Raw genomic sequence first — 16,793 nt, 5'->3', positions numbered from 1 at the left:
TCCGAGGCACCAAGCTGGGAAGAGATACAAACGGTACAGAGGAACTGAGTCCCAATTCCAAATGATCTTGAGAAGTGGGAGAAATGATCTGAGACCAACAGCATGAGGCTCCCTGCAGAGGAGTGTAACACCAACCTGGGGAGGGGGAAATCAGATACACCAGCTCCAAGCAATCCATAACCAGCTGCACAGCACTGCAGGAATTGGGAAAATGGGGGGGACTCCCCCAGAGCCAGCAAATAATTTGGTAAAGTCAGGTTGGAACAACCTGGGCTAGTGGAAGGTTGTCTGCCTGTCGCTGGGGGTTGGAATGAGATGAGCTTTAAGGTCCCTTCCCACCCAAAGCAGTGTGGGATTGGAGCCTCAGCGAGTCTGGTGATCCCAAACTTACAGAGGAGCAGGAGTTTTCTGCTTCTGCTGATGTGCCAAGATCCCACAGGGTTTGTGGGCACCTCACAGGTAATTATTGTTGTTGCTTTCAAGTTTATTGCCCCCACAGGGTTTGGCCTGGGGCATTTTCCCGTGCAGAGCTGACAGTGGTCTTTGGAAGCACTCGGGTGATCATTCCCTGCTGGAATCTTTGTGTGGGTGAGGAGAGGAGGAAACAAAGCCAAAGCTTTTGATGAGGAGCATTTACAAAAGAGCCCAAAGCTTTTTGTGGGTGGGGATTGGAACTGGTGACAGCAGCAGGGTTTATCTGATTTTTCTCAATACCTGGATGGTGTTGCTGTGCCAGTTCCCAGATCCCAGTTCCCAAGATCCCATGTAAGGAACTTTGGAGTCATACCTGTGGCCTGTGCAGCCACGTGGTGAGATGAACACATCACTCAGCAATGCCTGGGGCAGGCAGGGCTGCAGGAACCCATCCCTCCAAGAGAAGGGTGGCCTTTGCTCCAGGAAGTGTCCACAGGCACTGCAAGAAGCTGCTTTTTTTTTATTTTTTTCAACCATTCACTAAAACTAACAGTCCTCAAGACGCTGGATTCGCTCTGTTCCAACCCTCCATGGATCCTCCAGCTTTTGGTGAGCTCTGAAACCACGATTCCCATGCCAAGGAGCCTCCTTTTCGTGGTTTCTCTCAGCATTGTCTCTTTGCATGGAAGAAACAACTTCTCGAGCACTTGAAGCTGCTCTGGAGGGTCCCTCTGACCACGTGCCTGAGCCTTCTGCTTTTCTCCTGGAGCTGCTGGAGAGGAAACTTGCTCCCTCTCAGCCCAGGCTCCTGGTATGAGGAGGGCTACAGTTCCTGCCCTGCGTGTTATCCCTGTTCCTCTGGGCTTTGACTTGACCTTTTGCCCAATGTGAGTGACCTGTTGTCAGCCTTGAGATCTTCATCTGCCTCTTCTGGTGTCTCCAGCCCTGTCAGGGGTGTTTGGCTTTAATATTCCCACAGCAGCTAATCTGATGCAACTGTGGGATTTGTGCTTTGTTAGTTCTGCCTGGCTGATCAAGGAGGAGGAGGAGGAGGAGGAGAGACTTCTGTGACACTGCACAGGCTTCAGAGTCCAGCTCCAGCTGTGGCCCCCCACCCTGCCAAAGGTGAGGATAATTCCTGGGGGGGTGGGGAGTTTCTGCTCCCATGGCTGTGCCTTCAGTGTGTGGGAACACTTTTGAGGAACCACAGAGGGTTAAAACCACATTTCTGAAAGCAGCCCAGGGGAATAGTCACATGCACAAGGGAGATTTTGCAAGTTGGTGCTTGCAGCTCGGGGTGAGGAGAGGGAGGCAGGGGCTGAGCTGTGCCTGGTTAGTCTGGGAGCCAGGGAGGCACAGGGAAGAGAGGGAACTTTCCCAGCACAGGCTGGGGCTGCAGGACCAGAGACTTCCTGCTTGGTGGTGGCACCTGGGCACTGCAGAGTGGGACAATGGCACAGAAAGGCCAGGCAGGAGGAGGAGGAGGAGGGAGCTGAGCTGCCTTCCCAGGACCAGGAGCGAGCTGGACCAGGTAAGGCTCTGCTGGCAGCTCGGGAAATGAAGCAGGACTGGCTGAATGTTTCTCTGCTGTTTAGTGAGGGCTTGGAGGTGTCTGAAAAAGAGGGTCCACAGCCTGAAGGAGGCAAAGTCACCAGAGAGACGTTGGCATTGCATAAAGAATAGGAAGAGATGTTGAGAGACAGAGCCTGGGAGTACAGGAGATGAGAGGCTGCTCCTCCAGCTGGCACAGGAGGCACCAGAGGAAGATTGGGGGGGGACAGGGGGGCTCCACCTCCAAAATGGGCAGTTCTGCAGTAAAAGGCAGCAGAGCCAAATGAGGTCTGTGCTGCACAAAGAGGCAAAAGCAAAGCTGCTTTGGGCAAGGAGCTTGTCCTGGCTGGGGAAGGCTATTCCTTCCTGCAGCTCCCTGATGGGCTGGGAGTGGCTGAGCTGCCCTGACCTGCTGCACCTTCACTCTCACCTCCTGGGGATTGTCCTCCAGAGACCCCAAATTCTCTAAGACATCTAAGCCACAGAGCCTTGATTCACCTCTAACTTAATGTGCCAGCAGCAGCAACAGGTTGTTTCATTTTAAGTAGGTTTTTCTTTAGTTTCTAATTAGATTTTCCTTTAGTTCCCACTGTTCTTTCACTCTTTGCTGCTGTTTTCTCTGGGCTTTTCTGTCTTGATTTTCACTTTCCCTTCTTGTTTGATGCCAACCTGAAAGGATTGATGGCAAAAGGGGAGAAGGAGGGAGAAAATTCACCGTCTCAATCCACCTTTTGTTCATGTGCTCTGTAACAACGTGGGTGCTCGTGGGAGGGCTGTGCTCAGAATTCAGGGGAATTGCTCCTCACCTGAAGAGCAGGTGCTGTGCCCACCCTGTGCACACACACACTGCACACCTCCTGTGCAACATTTATCGTGGTTTGTCCCCTTTAAGGGTGAGTTTCCAGCCCTCTGAGGGGTTTTTCCTGCCAGCAGAACCTCTCCTGTTGTTTCTCCTGCCTCCTTTCTTGCCGGGGACTACCCTGGCTGTGTGCAAGGGGGGAACTGCAGCAACAACCCCCAGGCAGAAAGAAAACAACCCTCTTTGGAAGGAGAGTGGGGGGAATCCATGTGGGACCCTCACACCAGGAGACAGCAACAGGCTCCTGCTCCACGCAGAGGTTAAAAAGTGGGTGATGTTTTTGAAGAGCTGCTGCGGATGTAGCGGAGCCACGTGAGAGGGAAGATAATTGAAAAGTAAACTTCAGAGTCTTCCAAGCTTTAATAGCCACCCACAGGTCCTGGCAGTGGGTTAGAGACTTACATCAGCAGGCAAACCCTTGGGCACAGTGCCTGCTGTGAGAACCTGCCCGTCGGCTCCTGGCACTGAGGGGAGAGGAGAGGAAAGCAGAGACCCTCAAAGGCTTTGCTGCTCCGGGTGAGAGCTCCTGCTTTCAGCAGAGGCATTTTTCTGCCTGATCTGCGCTGCTCCCTCCCTGAGGAGGGGATTTATCCCCGGCACGGTGAGCGGGGTGTGGCGCTGCCAGGGACGGGCTTTTCACCGGCTCCAGGTTCCGAAAGAGCCCGCTGGCTTCACAAGGAGAAATCCTGCCTGTTCTTGACCAATTGCTTACAAAATACGAATGCTTAAGGATGTCAGGATAACTTAAGGAATATTTAAGGACAACGTTTCCAGCTATTAACAGAAAACAAAGGTAATTGCAGCAGGAGGCGAGTCTGTGCTTACTGTGCTCAGGGCTGCCCAACACCTGCCAAGTGCAGGGTCCAAGGAGCAAAGTCACTGCTGTTATCCCTTATTTGCTGTCTCTGCAAGATTTAGGATTTTCTTTTTCTCTTTTCAGGGCTAAAAAAAAAAATGCCTCCTGGCTCGTGGAAAGCAGGATCTCGAGGGAGGCAGCAGTGGGAGTGTGAGTGAGGGTTTCACAGTCTGCTCCCCAGCCGGCTGCCGGGGGGGCTGAGCTGGTGCTTCTCAGCAGGGAGAGAGATAAATGCTGAATTTCTCACACCACAACAGAGAATCCCTCAGGGAGAGGCACCTCCAGCATGGCCCAGAAAAGCCAAACTGGCAGGACTGGGAAAAATGGGTCCTCCCTCCTCTACTGTAAGAGTGATTTAAAGGAAGAATCCCTGCAGTGGGTGACAGGTGAGTGGCTCGTTGATGAGGAGAGAGGCAAATCTGAGCACAGGGCCCTTAAAATAACCACAGACAAACTTTTTCAAAGATGTTCTTTAACAGCATCTCATTTGCCAAAGTGACTGAACAGTGTGGATGTTTCAGCATTTTGGGAAGGGGATGGAGACACTCTGACTTTTTTGGAATAACCGATATATAGGAATGAATGGACATCAACCTATTGAAAATCTGGACCCTGGAAGTCCTTTTCTCCTGGCCTTCCAAGACAAATTTGGGAAACTTGACCTGTAGTGTGGGCAGCAGGGCAGGGGGGGATTCTACCCCTCTGCCCCCTCAGCTGAGACCCCCCTGCAGAGCTGCTCCAGCCCTGGGGAACAGCACAGCAAGGACATGGAGCTGCTGGAGAGAGTCCAGAGGAGGCACCAGGATGATCAGAGGGCTGGAGCAGCTCTGCTGGGAGGAAAGGCTGGGAGAGTTGGGATTGTTCAGCCTGGAGAAGAGAAGCTTTGGGGTGACCTGATTGAGGCCTTCCAGGACATGAAGGGAGCCTAAAAAAAAGATGGAGAGAGACTGTTTCCAAGGACCTGGAGTGACAGGACAAGAGGGAATGGCTTCCCACTGCCAGAGGGCAGGGTTAGATGGGATATTGGGGAGAAATTCTTCCCTGTGAGGGTGGTGAGGCCCTGGCACAGGTTGCCCAGAGAAGCTGTGGCTGCCCCATCCCTGGAAGTGTCCAAGACTAAAAGCCCTGGAGAACAGGAGAGCTGGGCCCAAGGCTGAGGCCATTTGCTTTATTTTTGCTTTATAATCATCACCATCTCCACTGCTCTGTGCCAGGAGGAGATAAAGCTCAGCAAAAAACCAGCACCTTGTGATCCTGGAGGTTCCAGCTGCTCCTGCTCTTCCCCTTTTGGCTCAGTGCAGTCACACCATGTCGGAATTGCCTCGTTCCATGTGGCATCCCCTGCTCCTGAGCAGTGAGGAGATGATGAGGATGGAAATGAGGGAGAAGTGAAAGGTGAACACGTGGTGTTCCACCAGCACAACAGTCTGGGAGAGCACAAAGTGTCAGCAGGAGCAGCCCAGGGCACACCCAGCTGACCTGGGAGCTGCAAAGGGGAAGGAAAGCTGAGGGAAACATTTCAGTGAAACAGGATCTGAGCTGAACAAGCCACTTCCTCAGACCTGAACTCTTCAGCCTGCCACAGCACAGCTTGTGTAAGCTCTAGGTGGATTGCAGATGGGATGCCTGGAGATCACAGCTCTCCTGTGCTGCTCCAAAGCTGCTCCTCAAATCTAGGACAGGCTGTCCTCACAGTTTTTAGGCTCCTGGCTGTGACTGGGATCTCTAGCTTACACCTCTGAGGTGACACTGGGAAGCTGAGGGCCTTGAGCTGATCCCAGGAGCACTGCTGGAGTGGGGAACTGGGCACTGGAGGATCAGGGGGGAGGTTCCAGGGTGGCCCTGCCACATCTCAGGCAATGTGATTCCTGGAAGGCACTTTAATTTGATTGCTCCAGCTGTTGCTTGTGGTGGGTGGGGTGGGCAGGCCAAGGGGGGATTTCTAAGAGGTAGATCAGCCTTAGCAACCCCCAGCAGCCTGAGGCCATTGTCCTTTCAGTCAGGGATTGGTGAGGCAAGACATTATCTGGCTGAAGATCAGAGCATCATGTTATCTCTTGTTATCTCTGCTCACCCCTGGAACAGTGTTCAGGGTCTCCTTCCTTTTTGTGAGTTGTCTCCTTACGTTAGGCTGCTTCCAGAGCTCCTTAGAAATGTCCAAGGGGGATTCTGGATTCTTTTCCAACACATCAGGGTGGTTTTAGATCCTCAGCCTTCCCTTTGCCACGTGTTTCTTGGCTGCTGGGAGAAAACTCCCCCTGCAGTGGGGTGCTCATGGCTCCTTTGGGCTCTTGCAGAACCCCTCAAAGACCAGGTGCTCCTGGTGCTCAGCATGGACAACACCTGCTCCACCTCCTCCTTTGACATGGAGCTTTGTGCAGAGAAGCTGAAGGCCCTGGGGGTCCAGGTGAGCTGCCCTGGGGATGCTGTGGGAGTTTAATACCAGCTGGGTTGGCATCATTTGCATTCGCAGCCACATCACAGAGGGCTTTGGGTTTTTTTTGTTTTGAGAGGTGCTTGTTTCAGCTCAACTTCAGCTGCGAGTCAGCTGGGGTGATCTTGGATTAAACCTCCATGAGGAAACTCTTTGAACACAGGTTGGAGTGAATTTTGCTTGGAAGTCACTCTGATGGGTCAGGGAATCCCTGGGACAACCTGTCTTGTCTTGTCCCTCCTCATAAAAAGGCATTTTTCCTCCTGTGCCTTTCCCTGCCCTTTCCAGGCAGATATTCCAGGCAGATTTTCCTCGCTGCAAATGGGGCAAGAACACAAGTTTTTGGTCTGTGAGAGCTGCGTGGGGGGGATTGGAGATGCTCTCTGTGGAAGGGGACACAGACTCGGGTTGCAGTGCCAGGCTGGCCCCACGATGTTTGCCCAGGCTGGGTCTGGGGGGACTGGGAGCCCAAACTGGAGGCTGGCTCTAGTTCTGTGTTTGCTCCCTGAGCAGGTGCCATTGGATCAGTGGAAAAACTTGATCCAGGATGGTGTCCTGAAGCCTGAAGTGAGGAGGTACATGTTCTACAACTCACGGGCATTCCAGATTGCCATCGCCGTGGTGAGGACAGGGGGGATCTCCAGGCACTGCCCGAGGGGCACCAACACCTACCCCTGGTTCCCTTGTGCCCAGGGAGGGGTTGGGCAGGGAGGAAATACTGGTTTTCACCATCCTAGTGGGTTCCTTTGGCACCAACCCCCTCCAAACACTGAGCCCCAATCCCTACACTATCAGTGAAAGGAGAAGACAGGTATGATGGCTGTGCAAAAAAACCCAGGAACTAAAACAAGGAGCTGGATTTGATCACACCCTCAGCACCCTGCAAACAAAGTACTGGCCTGGCAGCAGGTGGTGGGGTCTGTGGAGGAGCCTCTCTCACCAGAAGAAGACGAGCAACTCTAGGCAGTCCCCTCAGTAACCAGAGTTAACTGGTCTGTTGGTCTAAAATAGCATCGGGACCAGAATATCTTCAGATTTTTAAAATCAAGTTAAAAAGCAGATCTCCCAGCTCACAGAATTTCTGTAGGTGGAGGGCAAGGCACCTCCTCCAACCTCTTGCTGGTACAGTCCCACCAAAACAGGTTGTCCGTGGCTGAGGTAGCTGAGATACCTACAACAGGCCTGGGTTTTAACTTTTTCTCTGATAGTGTTGTAGGGATTGGGGCTCAGTGTTTCGAGGGGTTTGGTGCCTGTTTAGTGCAAATAAATTATGTTATTACAAGCTGATGCTGTGACATGCTATGCACACATCATACTTGGTTCCAGGCAGTCTCCTGCCCAAATACTTGCTGTCTGAAGTAAAGAAATTCAGTTTTTCCCATCTTTATGGAAAGACCAAGTTTGTCAGCCCTTAACAGAGTCCTTGATCCCGTTTCAGTGTCCACTGTTTGAGCTTTATTGTAATTGAGTGATCCCTGCACCACCTTGACACAGGACCTTTCTAAATACAGGACTATTAGAATTATTACTAATATGCCTCAGTGAGTGCATTTCTTCTCTAAATGGAAGAACTCAGTTGAAATCCTTCCTGGGTATGAATCATCATTAATAATTCACTCTCTGTCTTTGGTGACTGGTGATTTTTTACAATAAACTAGAGCTCACTCAGTCCTTCCAGTCCTTTCTTTCCCTTATTTATTATTGGAAAGCCCTTCTGTCCTTTCTCACCCTCTGAAAAATCTCGTGTGACTTAATTTCTGACGAGAGGGAAGGGAGAGGGACTGTTGGTTTTCTTCTTTGTGTGACTTTTCTCACTTTCACGGGTTCGTGACTATCCCCAGTCTCTATTTAATTATTTTTTTTCCAGATTTTCTACATGTCTCTCTGGACAAACTTTTACTCCACAGTCCAGCTGTGTTCCTTTGGACGCTACTGGGTGTCCAGTGTGCTGGTGACCCTGGCTGCTGTGGCAGTCACTGTACTGGTCATACTGGTCATTGATCGGCGCCAGAGGAAGGTGAGAGGAGGGAATTGTGTGTGGGAATGTGGGGCAGGAGGAGCAGGACTCCTGAGGGGAGTTCTTCCCTAGATGCACACTAAGAATATAAATTATCCAGGGGGGAAGGAATATTTTTACAGCGTTCAGGGATTAGGCTGAGGCGAGGGATGTTATACAGCCAAGGGAGGGGTTGTGGTGGCTGAAATGTTGGAGCTGCTCAGGTTGGCTCAAAGCTCCTGCTGTGGCTGGAGGTCATGGAATGCTTTGGGTGGGAAGGGATCTTAAAGATCCATCTCCTTCCAGGGACACCTTCCATCATCCCAGGTTGCTCCAGGCCCTGTCCAACCTGGCCTTGGACACTTCCAGGGATGGGGGGAACCACAGCTTCTCTGGGCAACCTGTGCCAGGGCCTCCCCACCCTCAAAGCCAAGGATTTCTCCCCAATATCCCACCTGACCCTGCCCTCCCTGTGTGATACCATTCCTCCTTGTCCTGTCACTCCATGCCTTTGTGACAAATTCCCTCTCCAGCTCTCTTGGAGCCCCTTCAGGTACTGAGAGGCTGCCACAAGGTCACCCTGGAGACAAACCCTTGCAAAGCACAGTTTCTGCTCCCACACCTGGTGGGAAGGCACAGGGGCTCACCAGCAGCTGTGGACAGTCCTGGTAGCCTCTGCTGCCTCTGGAATTAATGGAATTGTTTATTCCTGCTCTGGGGTCGAGGTCCCACAGCAGCTGCCTTGCAACAGAACAACAGAAGTTGCAATAAAATGATAAACCCAAAGTAGATTGGGCAGCAGAAGGAAGCAGGGAGGTGATGTTGGTGTGAGAGAAAGCACCCACAGCCTTCAATATTATTGAAGAATAATATTGCAAAGGCTTCATTCAAAGTCCAGAGCGGGCTTTTGAAATGGATTTTGGAGCAAATGAGTCCTCCAAGAGGAAACCTGGTGACTGTGGGGGTGCACAGAGCTTCAGGAAATGAGTCCTTCCCTCAGGGGCTGCTGGGGGATGGAAGGGAGAGAACATGACACTGGAAGTGAATTCAGCTTCAGAGGTTTTGTCTATGACAGAAATAAACCTCAGTGGGATTTCTGGCTGCTGCTGGTGAAGAGGCCAGTCCTGATGGCTGGTGACACCCTGCCCTGCCCACACTCTGCTCATGTCACTGTTTTCCTGTCAGAAACCCAGCATTTGGGATTATCCAGCTGCAGTTTGTAGCTTGACCCAACTTTTCTTTCTCAGAGATGTTATTTTTTTCTTTCATTCTCTCACAGATAAACGTGAACACAGATGTGAGGCTGGCAGCTGTCAATGAAATCTTTATCAAGCACAGTTTAATTCTGGGGATTACAGATGTCCTGGAGGGGCCACACAACATCCTACAAGTATCCTTTGTGTAGGGAATTGTTCATATCCCTCCTGGGATGATGTGGAGGTATTTAGTGACGTTATGATCCAGAGGGTGGGATTTCTAGGATGGTTTTTTCATTGCATGGCCTGAGGAACTGGGTATTTTTATTTCTCCTGTAAGTGGTGATTGAGTTATGCCCAAAGTCAGTTGGAAATAATGAGTGTAAAGGATTGAAATGAGATTCCTTAGGGCAGACAATTATTCCTGGAAGTGTGTTATACTTAAGGGACAGTGATGATTCTCACTATAAGCAGAGTGACAGCAATGTGCTTATGGTAAAAAAGGAAAAAAAAAACAAAAACAAAAACCAACCCAAAATATCCCAAAATAACCAGCACAGAGAAAACCAGAGTGTCCCCCCAGAAATCCAACATGGAGAAAACCAGAGTCCCCATCCCTGGGTTCAGAGATACCTTTTCTGAACTAGACAAAGATTTAGGGGAATCAAGAGAATTTTAAGATCCCATTAAGGTGTAAGAGGAAGGTGAGGGAGAGATGTTTAAAGAGGTAAGAGATAGAAATGGTGAGGGAAGCCAGGGTGGAGCATAGGGGCAGGGAAGGGAGCAGGGAATTGTGCAGGAGGGCTGGCAGGGACAAAGTCCTGCAGCATGAGGAGGAAACACTTCCAAACTTGAATTACACATTTATTCACACCAGGATAGTTCTACACCTCAGTAAGTGAGGGCTAATCCAAGGAGCCTTCACCTTTTTGTGTCCCAGAACTGCCTGAGAGCAGCAAATAATTTACAATTGCTCTGTCTGCTCAATGTCAGATCTATTTTAACCCTCTGGCTTTTCTGCTGTTCCTGGATCCCCTAGATGGTGGCAGGTTGAGGAGATGTCCAAGGGCAGACCTTTGGCTGCCTCAGAGCTGGCAGGACTTGCATCCCCATCACATTGCTCTAGGAAGACTCTTCCCAGCAGTGTCTCTGTCCTGCAGACCAGCACCAAGTAGGGTAAATTTTGCAACAGATAAAGGGGAAATATTATCAGTTGTTGGATGTAAACACAAATATAAATGGGATATAAATAATATAAATATAATGTGAATAATATAAATATAAAGTACATTTAGAATACAGAAATAGAAAGAGAAACAAAGCCAAGGAAGCAGGAAGGGGGTTAGGGTTTAGGGGAGCTAAGTCACTGTGCCCCACCAGTTTATTTGGATATAGGGCCACTGAGATGAGTGATGGGCAGTGACCCTGGGTTATCCCTGTTGTGCCCCCACCCCAGGCTGCAGGAGGGGAGGGAGGAGGACTGGACTGGGGTAATGTCCCCTTTCTCTGCCACCCCTCTTCTTGTCCCCATTACCTTGAAGTTTTGTCTTAGACCAGACATGGCTTAAAAACAGCCCTAAATGGCACTAGACCCTCGTGGCTTAAAACGAGCCCCGTGATGCATTTTTTGGGTCCTGGCTGTATCCTGAGCATCCCACAGGCTCTGCTCCCTGTGAGATCTGCCCTCCCGTCCCCACGGAGCTGGGAGGGGGGATATGGAAACATTCCCCCCTTAACCTGCCCCTTCCAGCTGTGGTTTGTGCACTTCAGCCCCGAGCGCTGCCTGCAGGCCCTGTCCTCCCACCTCACCCACCTGCAGAGCACTGCACAGGTAAGGGAGGTGGGCACAGGTAAGGGGGGTGGGCACAGGTAAGGGGGGTGGGCACAGGTAAGGGGGGTGGGCACAGCCTGGGCACAGCTGCAGGTCCAACCCTGAGCCCCAGGCTTGGTAGGATGGGGGTAGAGAAGTGTTTTGATCAGGTTATTAAAATTATTAGAAATGCCTCTACCCAAATTAAGGTGCAAAGAAGACCAGCTGCCAAAGGCAGGAGTATGGATTTTATTTAACAGCAAAGGTGAATAATTTAACAGTTAATAATTTAACAGTACCAATTGATTTAATATTATTTAATTAATGATTTAATTATTTAAATCATTAATTATTTAATTAATATACCTGCTGGGAGAGGGCTCCCGAGCCTCTAACCTCCTGGCCGGGACCCTCTGCGGCCGGGGGCCGTTCCTGCGGCGGCTTGGGCATGTCCCCGCGCCGCGAGCGCTCCGCGCGCGCGGTTGAGCCCTTGGCCACAACCGTTGCATGAGAGAGGAGAAACAGGGGGAGCCTTGCCGGCAGGTACTACACCTCCATGAAAGAGGAGAAGGAAGATGCAGAGCACACAGAGGTTTGGCGTTCCAGGGTTGGGAGGGAGGGGTTGGGGGGGGGGATTATCGTAGTGTGTCAAGCGGGCCATGGTGGTCCGCCGACTAGCAGGAGGGAGAGTGGCACAATCCCATATGCAATGTCGCAGGTGAGTAGTGTGCCTGAAGATATGTGGAAACACAGTGGGGGTTGGATAAGGTCAGGGTGGATAGTTGGTTCTTTTAGAATAATGGGGGGCCCCGCCAGGCTGGAGCCAATAAAAGGCACCCCTGCCTGGATGGGTACTGGGGTCAGAATGTTTGCTTTGTTTGTTCTGTCTGTCTGGTTTTGGTTCTCCTGTGGCTACTGCCCAGGCTCGGCATGTTCTGGATATACTTGCTTTGCTCTGTTACATCCTGAAATGGTGGACAGGACAAAGGGTTGTCCCTGGGTACCTCCTCCAGTTTATTTATAGGTAGGTGATAATAAAGCAGGAAACGAAAGACTTGCTCAAGGTGTTCTAATAGGAACATAGTCTCCGTTCCCCTGTATGGTTGCAAACTGTATGGTACATGCCTCCAGTAGGGTCGCCCATGCCAGACAGATCAAAACCGTAGGACCAGATTTAATACATTCTTGGGCAGGATGAGCTCTTTAGCCTCCTGGCAGTCATCCTAGGAGAAGGACAACTCCAATCCCAAACCCGGGCAGATGGAGCTCGCTTAGCCCTGTAAGGCCGTCCATCTAAGAGAAGGTCACTCTAATCAAACCTACGTCCTGAGGACCTCACTGCCACCGTCCAAGCTCGCTCGGCCCTGGCAGATGAACCTCAGGATTAAAGGGTGGGTTCAGTTCCGCGCACACTGTGTCTCACCTAAAAAATCCACTGCGCAGGCTTGATTTAATTAATATTTAATATTAATTTAATTAATGTTAAATATTACTTAAATTAACATTAAATTTAATAATTAACATTTAACATTAATTACATATTAATTAATTAATTAACATTTTACATTAATTAAATATTAATTATTGAATTTAATAGAAATGGTAATATTTAACATTAATTAAATCTTTAATTAATATTATTTAATTAATGTTATTTAATTAATATTATTTAATTAATGTTATTTAATTAATATTATTTAATTAATATTATTTAATTTATATTATTTAATTTATATTATTTAATTTATATTATTTAATTAATGATTAAATAATAACCAAGAATAACAAACTACTAAGAATAATCAATTAAATAAATGAAACAATTAATAATGATTAGTTGTTATAACAAATAATTTATTAATAAAATAATTGAATTTGTAAATAAAATATTTTATTATGAAATAATAGTAATGAAATTAATAAAATTAATAACTAATAGCCAATTACTATTAATTAAATAATAATTTAATAACAGTACCAATTGATAATTAAAACGGTAACAATAATTTTAAGAGTAAACATGTAATTTACTGCTATTTAACAGTAAATGTGAGGCAGAGAAAGAGAGAATGAAACAGGAAAAGGAGGAGGGGGGAAGAAAGAGAGTGACAGAGAGAGATGAAAATAGAAAATTTATCATCACCCTGAGATGATTTTGACAATATTTAAGGGATTAACAACATTTCAGCCCAACACAGCAAGGACAAAAAAGTGTTTGAGTGTCCTCCTGAGCTTCTCCTGCTGGGAACTGGGCACACTGGGAGGTGGATCAACTGCACCTGCTGCTGCCCAGTTCAGCAGGAACTTGTTTTGATTTGTTTGTTTGCTATGTGTGTGTCTGGGTAATTAACTGCACAATTTTAATGAAGGAAAGTCATCAGGAACCAAAGAAAGGCCAATTTTGGAAGCACGTGTCCCAACCTGAAAGAGCTGACACCTTGAGCTGTCCTCCTGGAATAAATGGGATGGCCTGAGGGAGAAGGAAATGCTGTACTGGGTTAATTGGATAAAAATGTTGTCCTCTTGGCCTCCAAGGGAATGTTTGTCTCTCTGTGGGTGTATAAATATCCCCTGAACTGCCCTTGCTGGCTGTGGGATGAGAGGTGAGGGGGTACAACCTTCCCCAAATCTCCAGGTTGCTCTTCCCCCTGCTGAACCAACAGCTGCAGCCTGGGGGGATGGACAGTGACACCCCCCCCCCCCCCAGTCCACACACAGGGGATTTTACAGACTTACATTTCAAAACCTCGGATTTTAAAGACAAGATTCCCCCTGTCAGGCCGTGACCATTGTGCTGGGAACAGTCACTGCCACAAGAGCTCCTGGTTGTGGGATGGACACCCACCTCACAGTGCTTGGGATGGTAAATCCCAGGAGTGAAAAACATGCAGGAGGGAATTGTTAAAGCCCTTTAAAAGCTTGTTCTCAGGACACCACTGCCTTTGGAGAACCCGAAATCTTTCTCTTCCAGGCAGGATTGAGGCACAGGCTGGACAAGCTCTGTGTGGTCATGGAGGCAGCAGTTCAGCCCGACCTGGGGACAGAGGATGAGGAGGCTCCACGTGAAGAGTCCCCTCTTTTATCCAGTGGGGAGAACCTGAATAAAAAGCCTGTGACGTGCAATGAGCTGCTCTGCCTCATCCCTGAGGGCCCACCAGAGGTAAGGAGAAACATCCCTCCCTGACAGCCCGAGGCACCAAATCACCTCCCCAGGCAGCTCAGCTCCAAACCTCATCCCAGCACCCACCAGCCATGGGAGACTCCTCCTTTTTCACCACCAGAAGCACCTGGAATTCCTCACACACCTCCTCCAGCCCTGCTGCTGCTGAGCAGCTCAATCAGCCAGTGCTTAATCCTTGAGGAATTCATGGCTTGGGCTTTTCCTTGCTGGTGGCTGGGAGTCCCAGTTTGGAAGACAAATCTACCCAGGGTCTGTGCAGGGACCTGGTGCCCCTGTCCAGGCTGGGGATGAGTTATGAACGAGCCCAGCCTCTGTTCCCTCCATGGAAAGTGCCTTCAAAGACTTGTGCCATGCTGAGCAACAAATGTGTCCTCATTCCTGCTCAGCAAGGAGCTTCAAAAGGGATGATTTTGATTTATTTTCCAGTTTTCCTCTCGCTGTTACTAAGTGAATTCTGTGCAGGTGCCATCCCTGCAGATTGAGGCTCTCTGGCTGTCTAGAGGCCAAAAAAAAAAAAAAAGCCAGAGGAGGCAGTGACAGAGTGGGCAGGTCCCCAAGCTCCCAGGCCACCCATGGGTCATTCTGTGTCCCTCCCCTGTGGGGCCAGTGCTGACCAGAAGGGGATCTGGGACAGTTATATGTGCCATTGGCTGCTGTCCTGCTCCTCTCAGAGCAGGACAGTCCTTGAAGGAGGGAACAAACGGTGTTTAATACCACTCTCTCTGCCCAGATGCTCTGTCCTGACACCTCTCTGCTCCTTCCAGGCCATGGCCCAGCAGCTCCTGGTGATCTTCAGCGGGTGCTACGTCCGGCTCCTGGTCACGGGGCAGCTCCCTGGGGCCGTGGCAGGGGGGCACCTGGAGCACAGCACCGTGCCCTGTCTGTGCCAGTTCATCCAGACCACCGTGCTCGACTCACACCAGAGCTGGTTCAGGGGCAGGTGACCCCCAGAGGGGGCTGGAAAACACCAAAATAAAAGCTGTCCCTCCACACCAGTGGGGCAGAAGAGAGGGCTGTGATCCCTCATCCTGGATTTAGCCAGATGGACATGTGGAAGTAGGACTCCAATAAAACATGCAGGACACTCACAGAAAAGCTGCTTGCCTTGGAGACCTGCCTGCCCCTGGCTCAGGGGGAAGGAGCTGCCCCAGGGGTCAGAAACAATCCAGGCACAGGCTGGAGGAGCTCCTGTGGGACATTTCTCACTGCTCTTACCTGGGGAGGCTCAGAGAGTCACAGGGAACACCCACAGGTGCCAATCCCACGCCTTTGGAATGAAGCACGTGGGAGTTCGCAGTACAAGGAAGACAGGGAAACGCTGCCTGGAGGTGTTGGAAATGTGCTGCCTGCTCTGGGCTGTGTTTGTGTCACACAGTTGTCAGGGACAGCGTCTCTGCCCTGTGACATGTGGGCACTGTCCCAGCTGATGACTCAGCACACTTTCCACTCAGGAACAAGGTGGGGACAGTGCTCAGTACCTGCTGCTTCTGCTGCCTCCCCTGGGAGGGAGGTGATGGGCATGGAATCGTGGAATCACGAATCACAGAGCTGGAAGGGACCCACAAGGATCATCGAGTCCAAGTCCTGGCTCTGCACAGGCCCATCCCCAAGAGTCACATCTCATAGAAACACAGAATGGTTTGGGTTGGAAGGGACCTTAAAGCTCAGCTCATTCCAACCCCCTGCCATGGGCAGGGACACCTTCCAGCAGACTGGCAGAGCCCTGGGTGATCCTTGGGGTCAAGCCTTGGAGAGGGCACTGGGTAGGGCATCCTGGGGCACTGCTCTTGTCAGGCTCCCTTTTCTGCTCCATTTGCAGGCTGATTTCCTTTGTTTTTTCCTTTCCTCCTCTCTCCACGCTCTCCATTTGCACACAACACATGAGAGGAGCCAGTGGAGAGCAGGAGACCTCAGTGTGTCCATGGGATCCATGAGGGAATGGCAAAGGAAGCACTGTGAGTTTTGTGCTCAGGTGGTGCTGTTGTCCTCCTGTCCCACAGCCAGGCCCTTCCATGACATTCAGGTGGCTCCTTGCACTGCTGTGACCACCTAACCCCCAGTTTGGTGGTGACACCTGTCCCAGGGAGTGGCAATGTCAGAATAAAGAGCCCAAGGTGTGCATTTTCCAGCCTTGCTGTGGCTGTTCTCCACCTTCCAGCCTACCCTCCCTCCTTCCCCCCCATCCCCTGCAGAGCCCCACAACCCCCAGGGCAGGGTTTGTGCCTCTCCCACCTTCACAAAGCCCAGCATGGCCCACACAAAGCCAGGAGGGTTTTAAAATTAAGGTCAGTAATTTGTGTACATCCCCTCCTGCCACCAAATTGTACCAGCAAAGGCCAAACCAGCGCCGAGGGCAGCACGAGGCCGAGCCCTGGAGCTTTGGGAGCTCTCACTCAGCTCTTCCCAGGGGTGCAGGATGACTCTGCTCCCTCTCTTCTTATTTTTATCACAAGCAATGGTGAGGCAGGAGCCACCTCTGCCTACATGAGCAGCCAG

The 16,793-nt window shown here is 50.3% G+C and overlaps 1 protein-coding gene across 3 annotated transcripts; it reads left to right on the top strand.

Annotated features, from left to right (window-relative positions):
• Nucleotides 1-1,083: 1,083 nt before the first annotated feature.
• On the top strand, nt 1,084-15,387 carry TMEM268 (transmembrane protein 268). Of its 3 annotated transcripts, XM_032708529.1 has the most exons (10): nt 1,084-1,301; nt 1,434-1,539; nt 3,765-4,066; nt 5,978-6,087; nt 6,628-6,735; nt 7,982-8,131; nt 9,390-9,500; nt 11,057-11,137; nt 14,088-14,276; nt 15,062-15,387. In XM_032708529.1, exons 3-10 carry the CDS (start codon nt 3,967-3,969, stop codon nt 15,239-15,241), a joined length of 1,029 nt encoding a protein of 342 aa, XP_032564420.1. In that variant the 5' UTR covers nt 1,084-1,301; nt 1,434-1,539; nt 3,765-3,966; the 3' UTR covers nt 15,242-15,387. The 3 variants fall into 3 exon arrangements, with proteins under 3 accessions (XP_032564420.1, XP_032564418.1, XP_032564421.1); XM_032708527.1 differs by lacking the exons at nt 1,084-1,301; nt 1,434-1,539 and adding an exon at nt 1,729-1,945; XM_032708530.1 differs by lacking the exons at nt 1,084-1,301; nt 1,434-1,539; nt 6,628-6,735 and adding an exon at nt 1,729-1,945.
• Nucleotides 15,388-16,793: the final 1,406 nt, after the last annotated feature.

This window comes from Chiroxiphia lanceolata, chromosome 21 (genome assembly GCF_009829145.1).
Source record: "Chiroxiphia lanceolata isolate bChiLan1 chromosome 21, bChiLan1.pri, whole genome shotgun sequence".
NCBI classification, from domain to species: domain Eukaryota; kingdom Metazoa; phylum Chordata; class Aves; order Passeriformes; family Pipridae; genus Chiroxiphia; species Chiroxiphia lanceolata.
This window is presented reverse-complemented; position numbering and strand designations above follow the sequence as displayed.

Coding starts and splice junctions, on each gene's coding strand:
- TMEM268 (XM_032708529.1), top strand. CDS start 3,967: ATGGCCCAGAAAAGCCAAACTGGCAGGACTGGGAAAAATGGGTCCTCC. Junction 6,736..7,981: donor TCCAGATTGCCATCGCCGTG/GTGAGGACAGGG, acceptor TTTTTTTTCCAG/ATTTTCTACATGTCTCTCTG. Junction 8,132..9,389: donor TTGATCGGCGCCAGAGGAAG/GTGAGAGGAGGG, acceptor ATTCTCTCACAG/ATAAACGTGAACACAGATGT.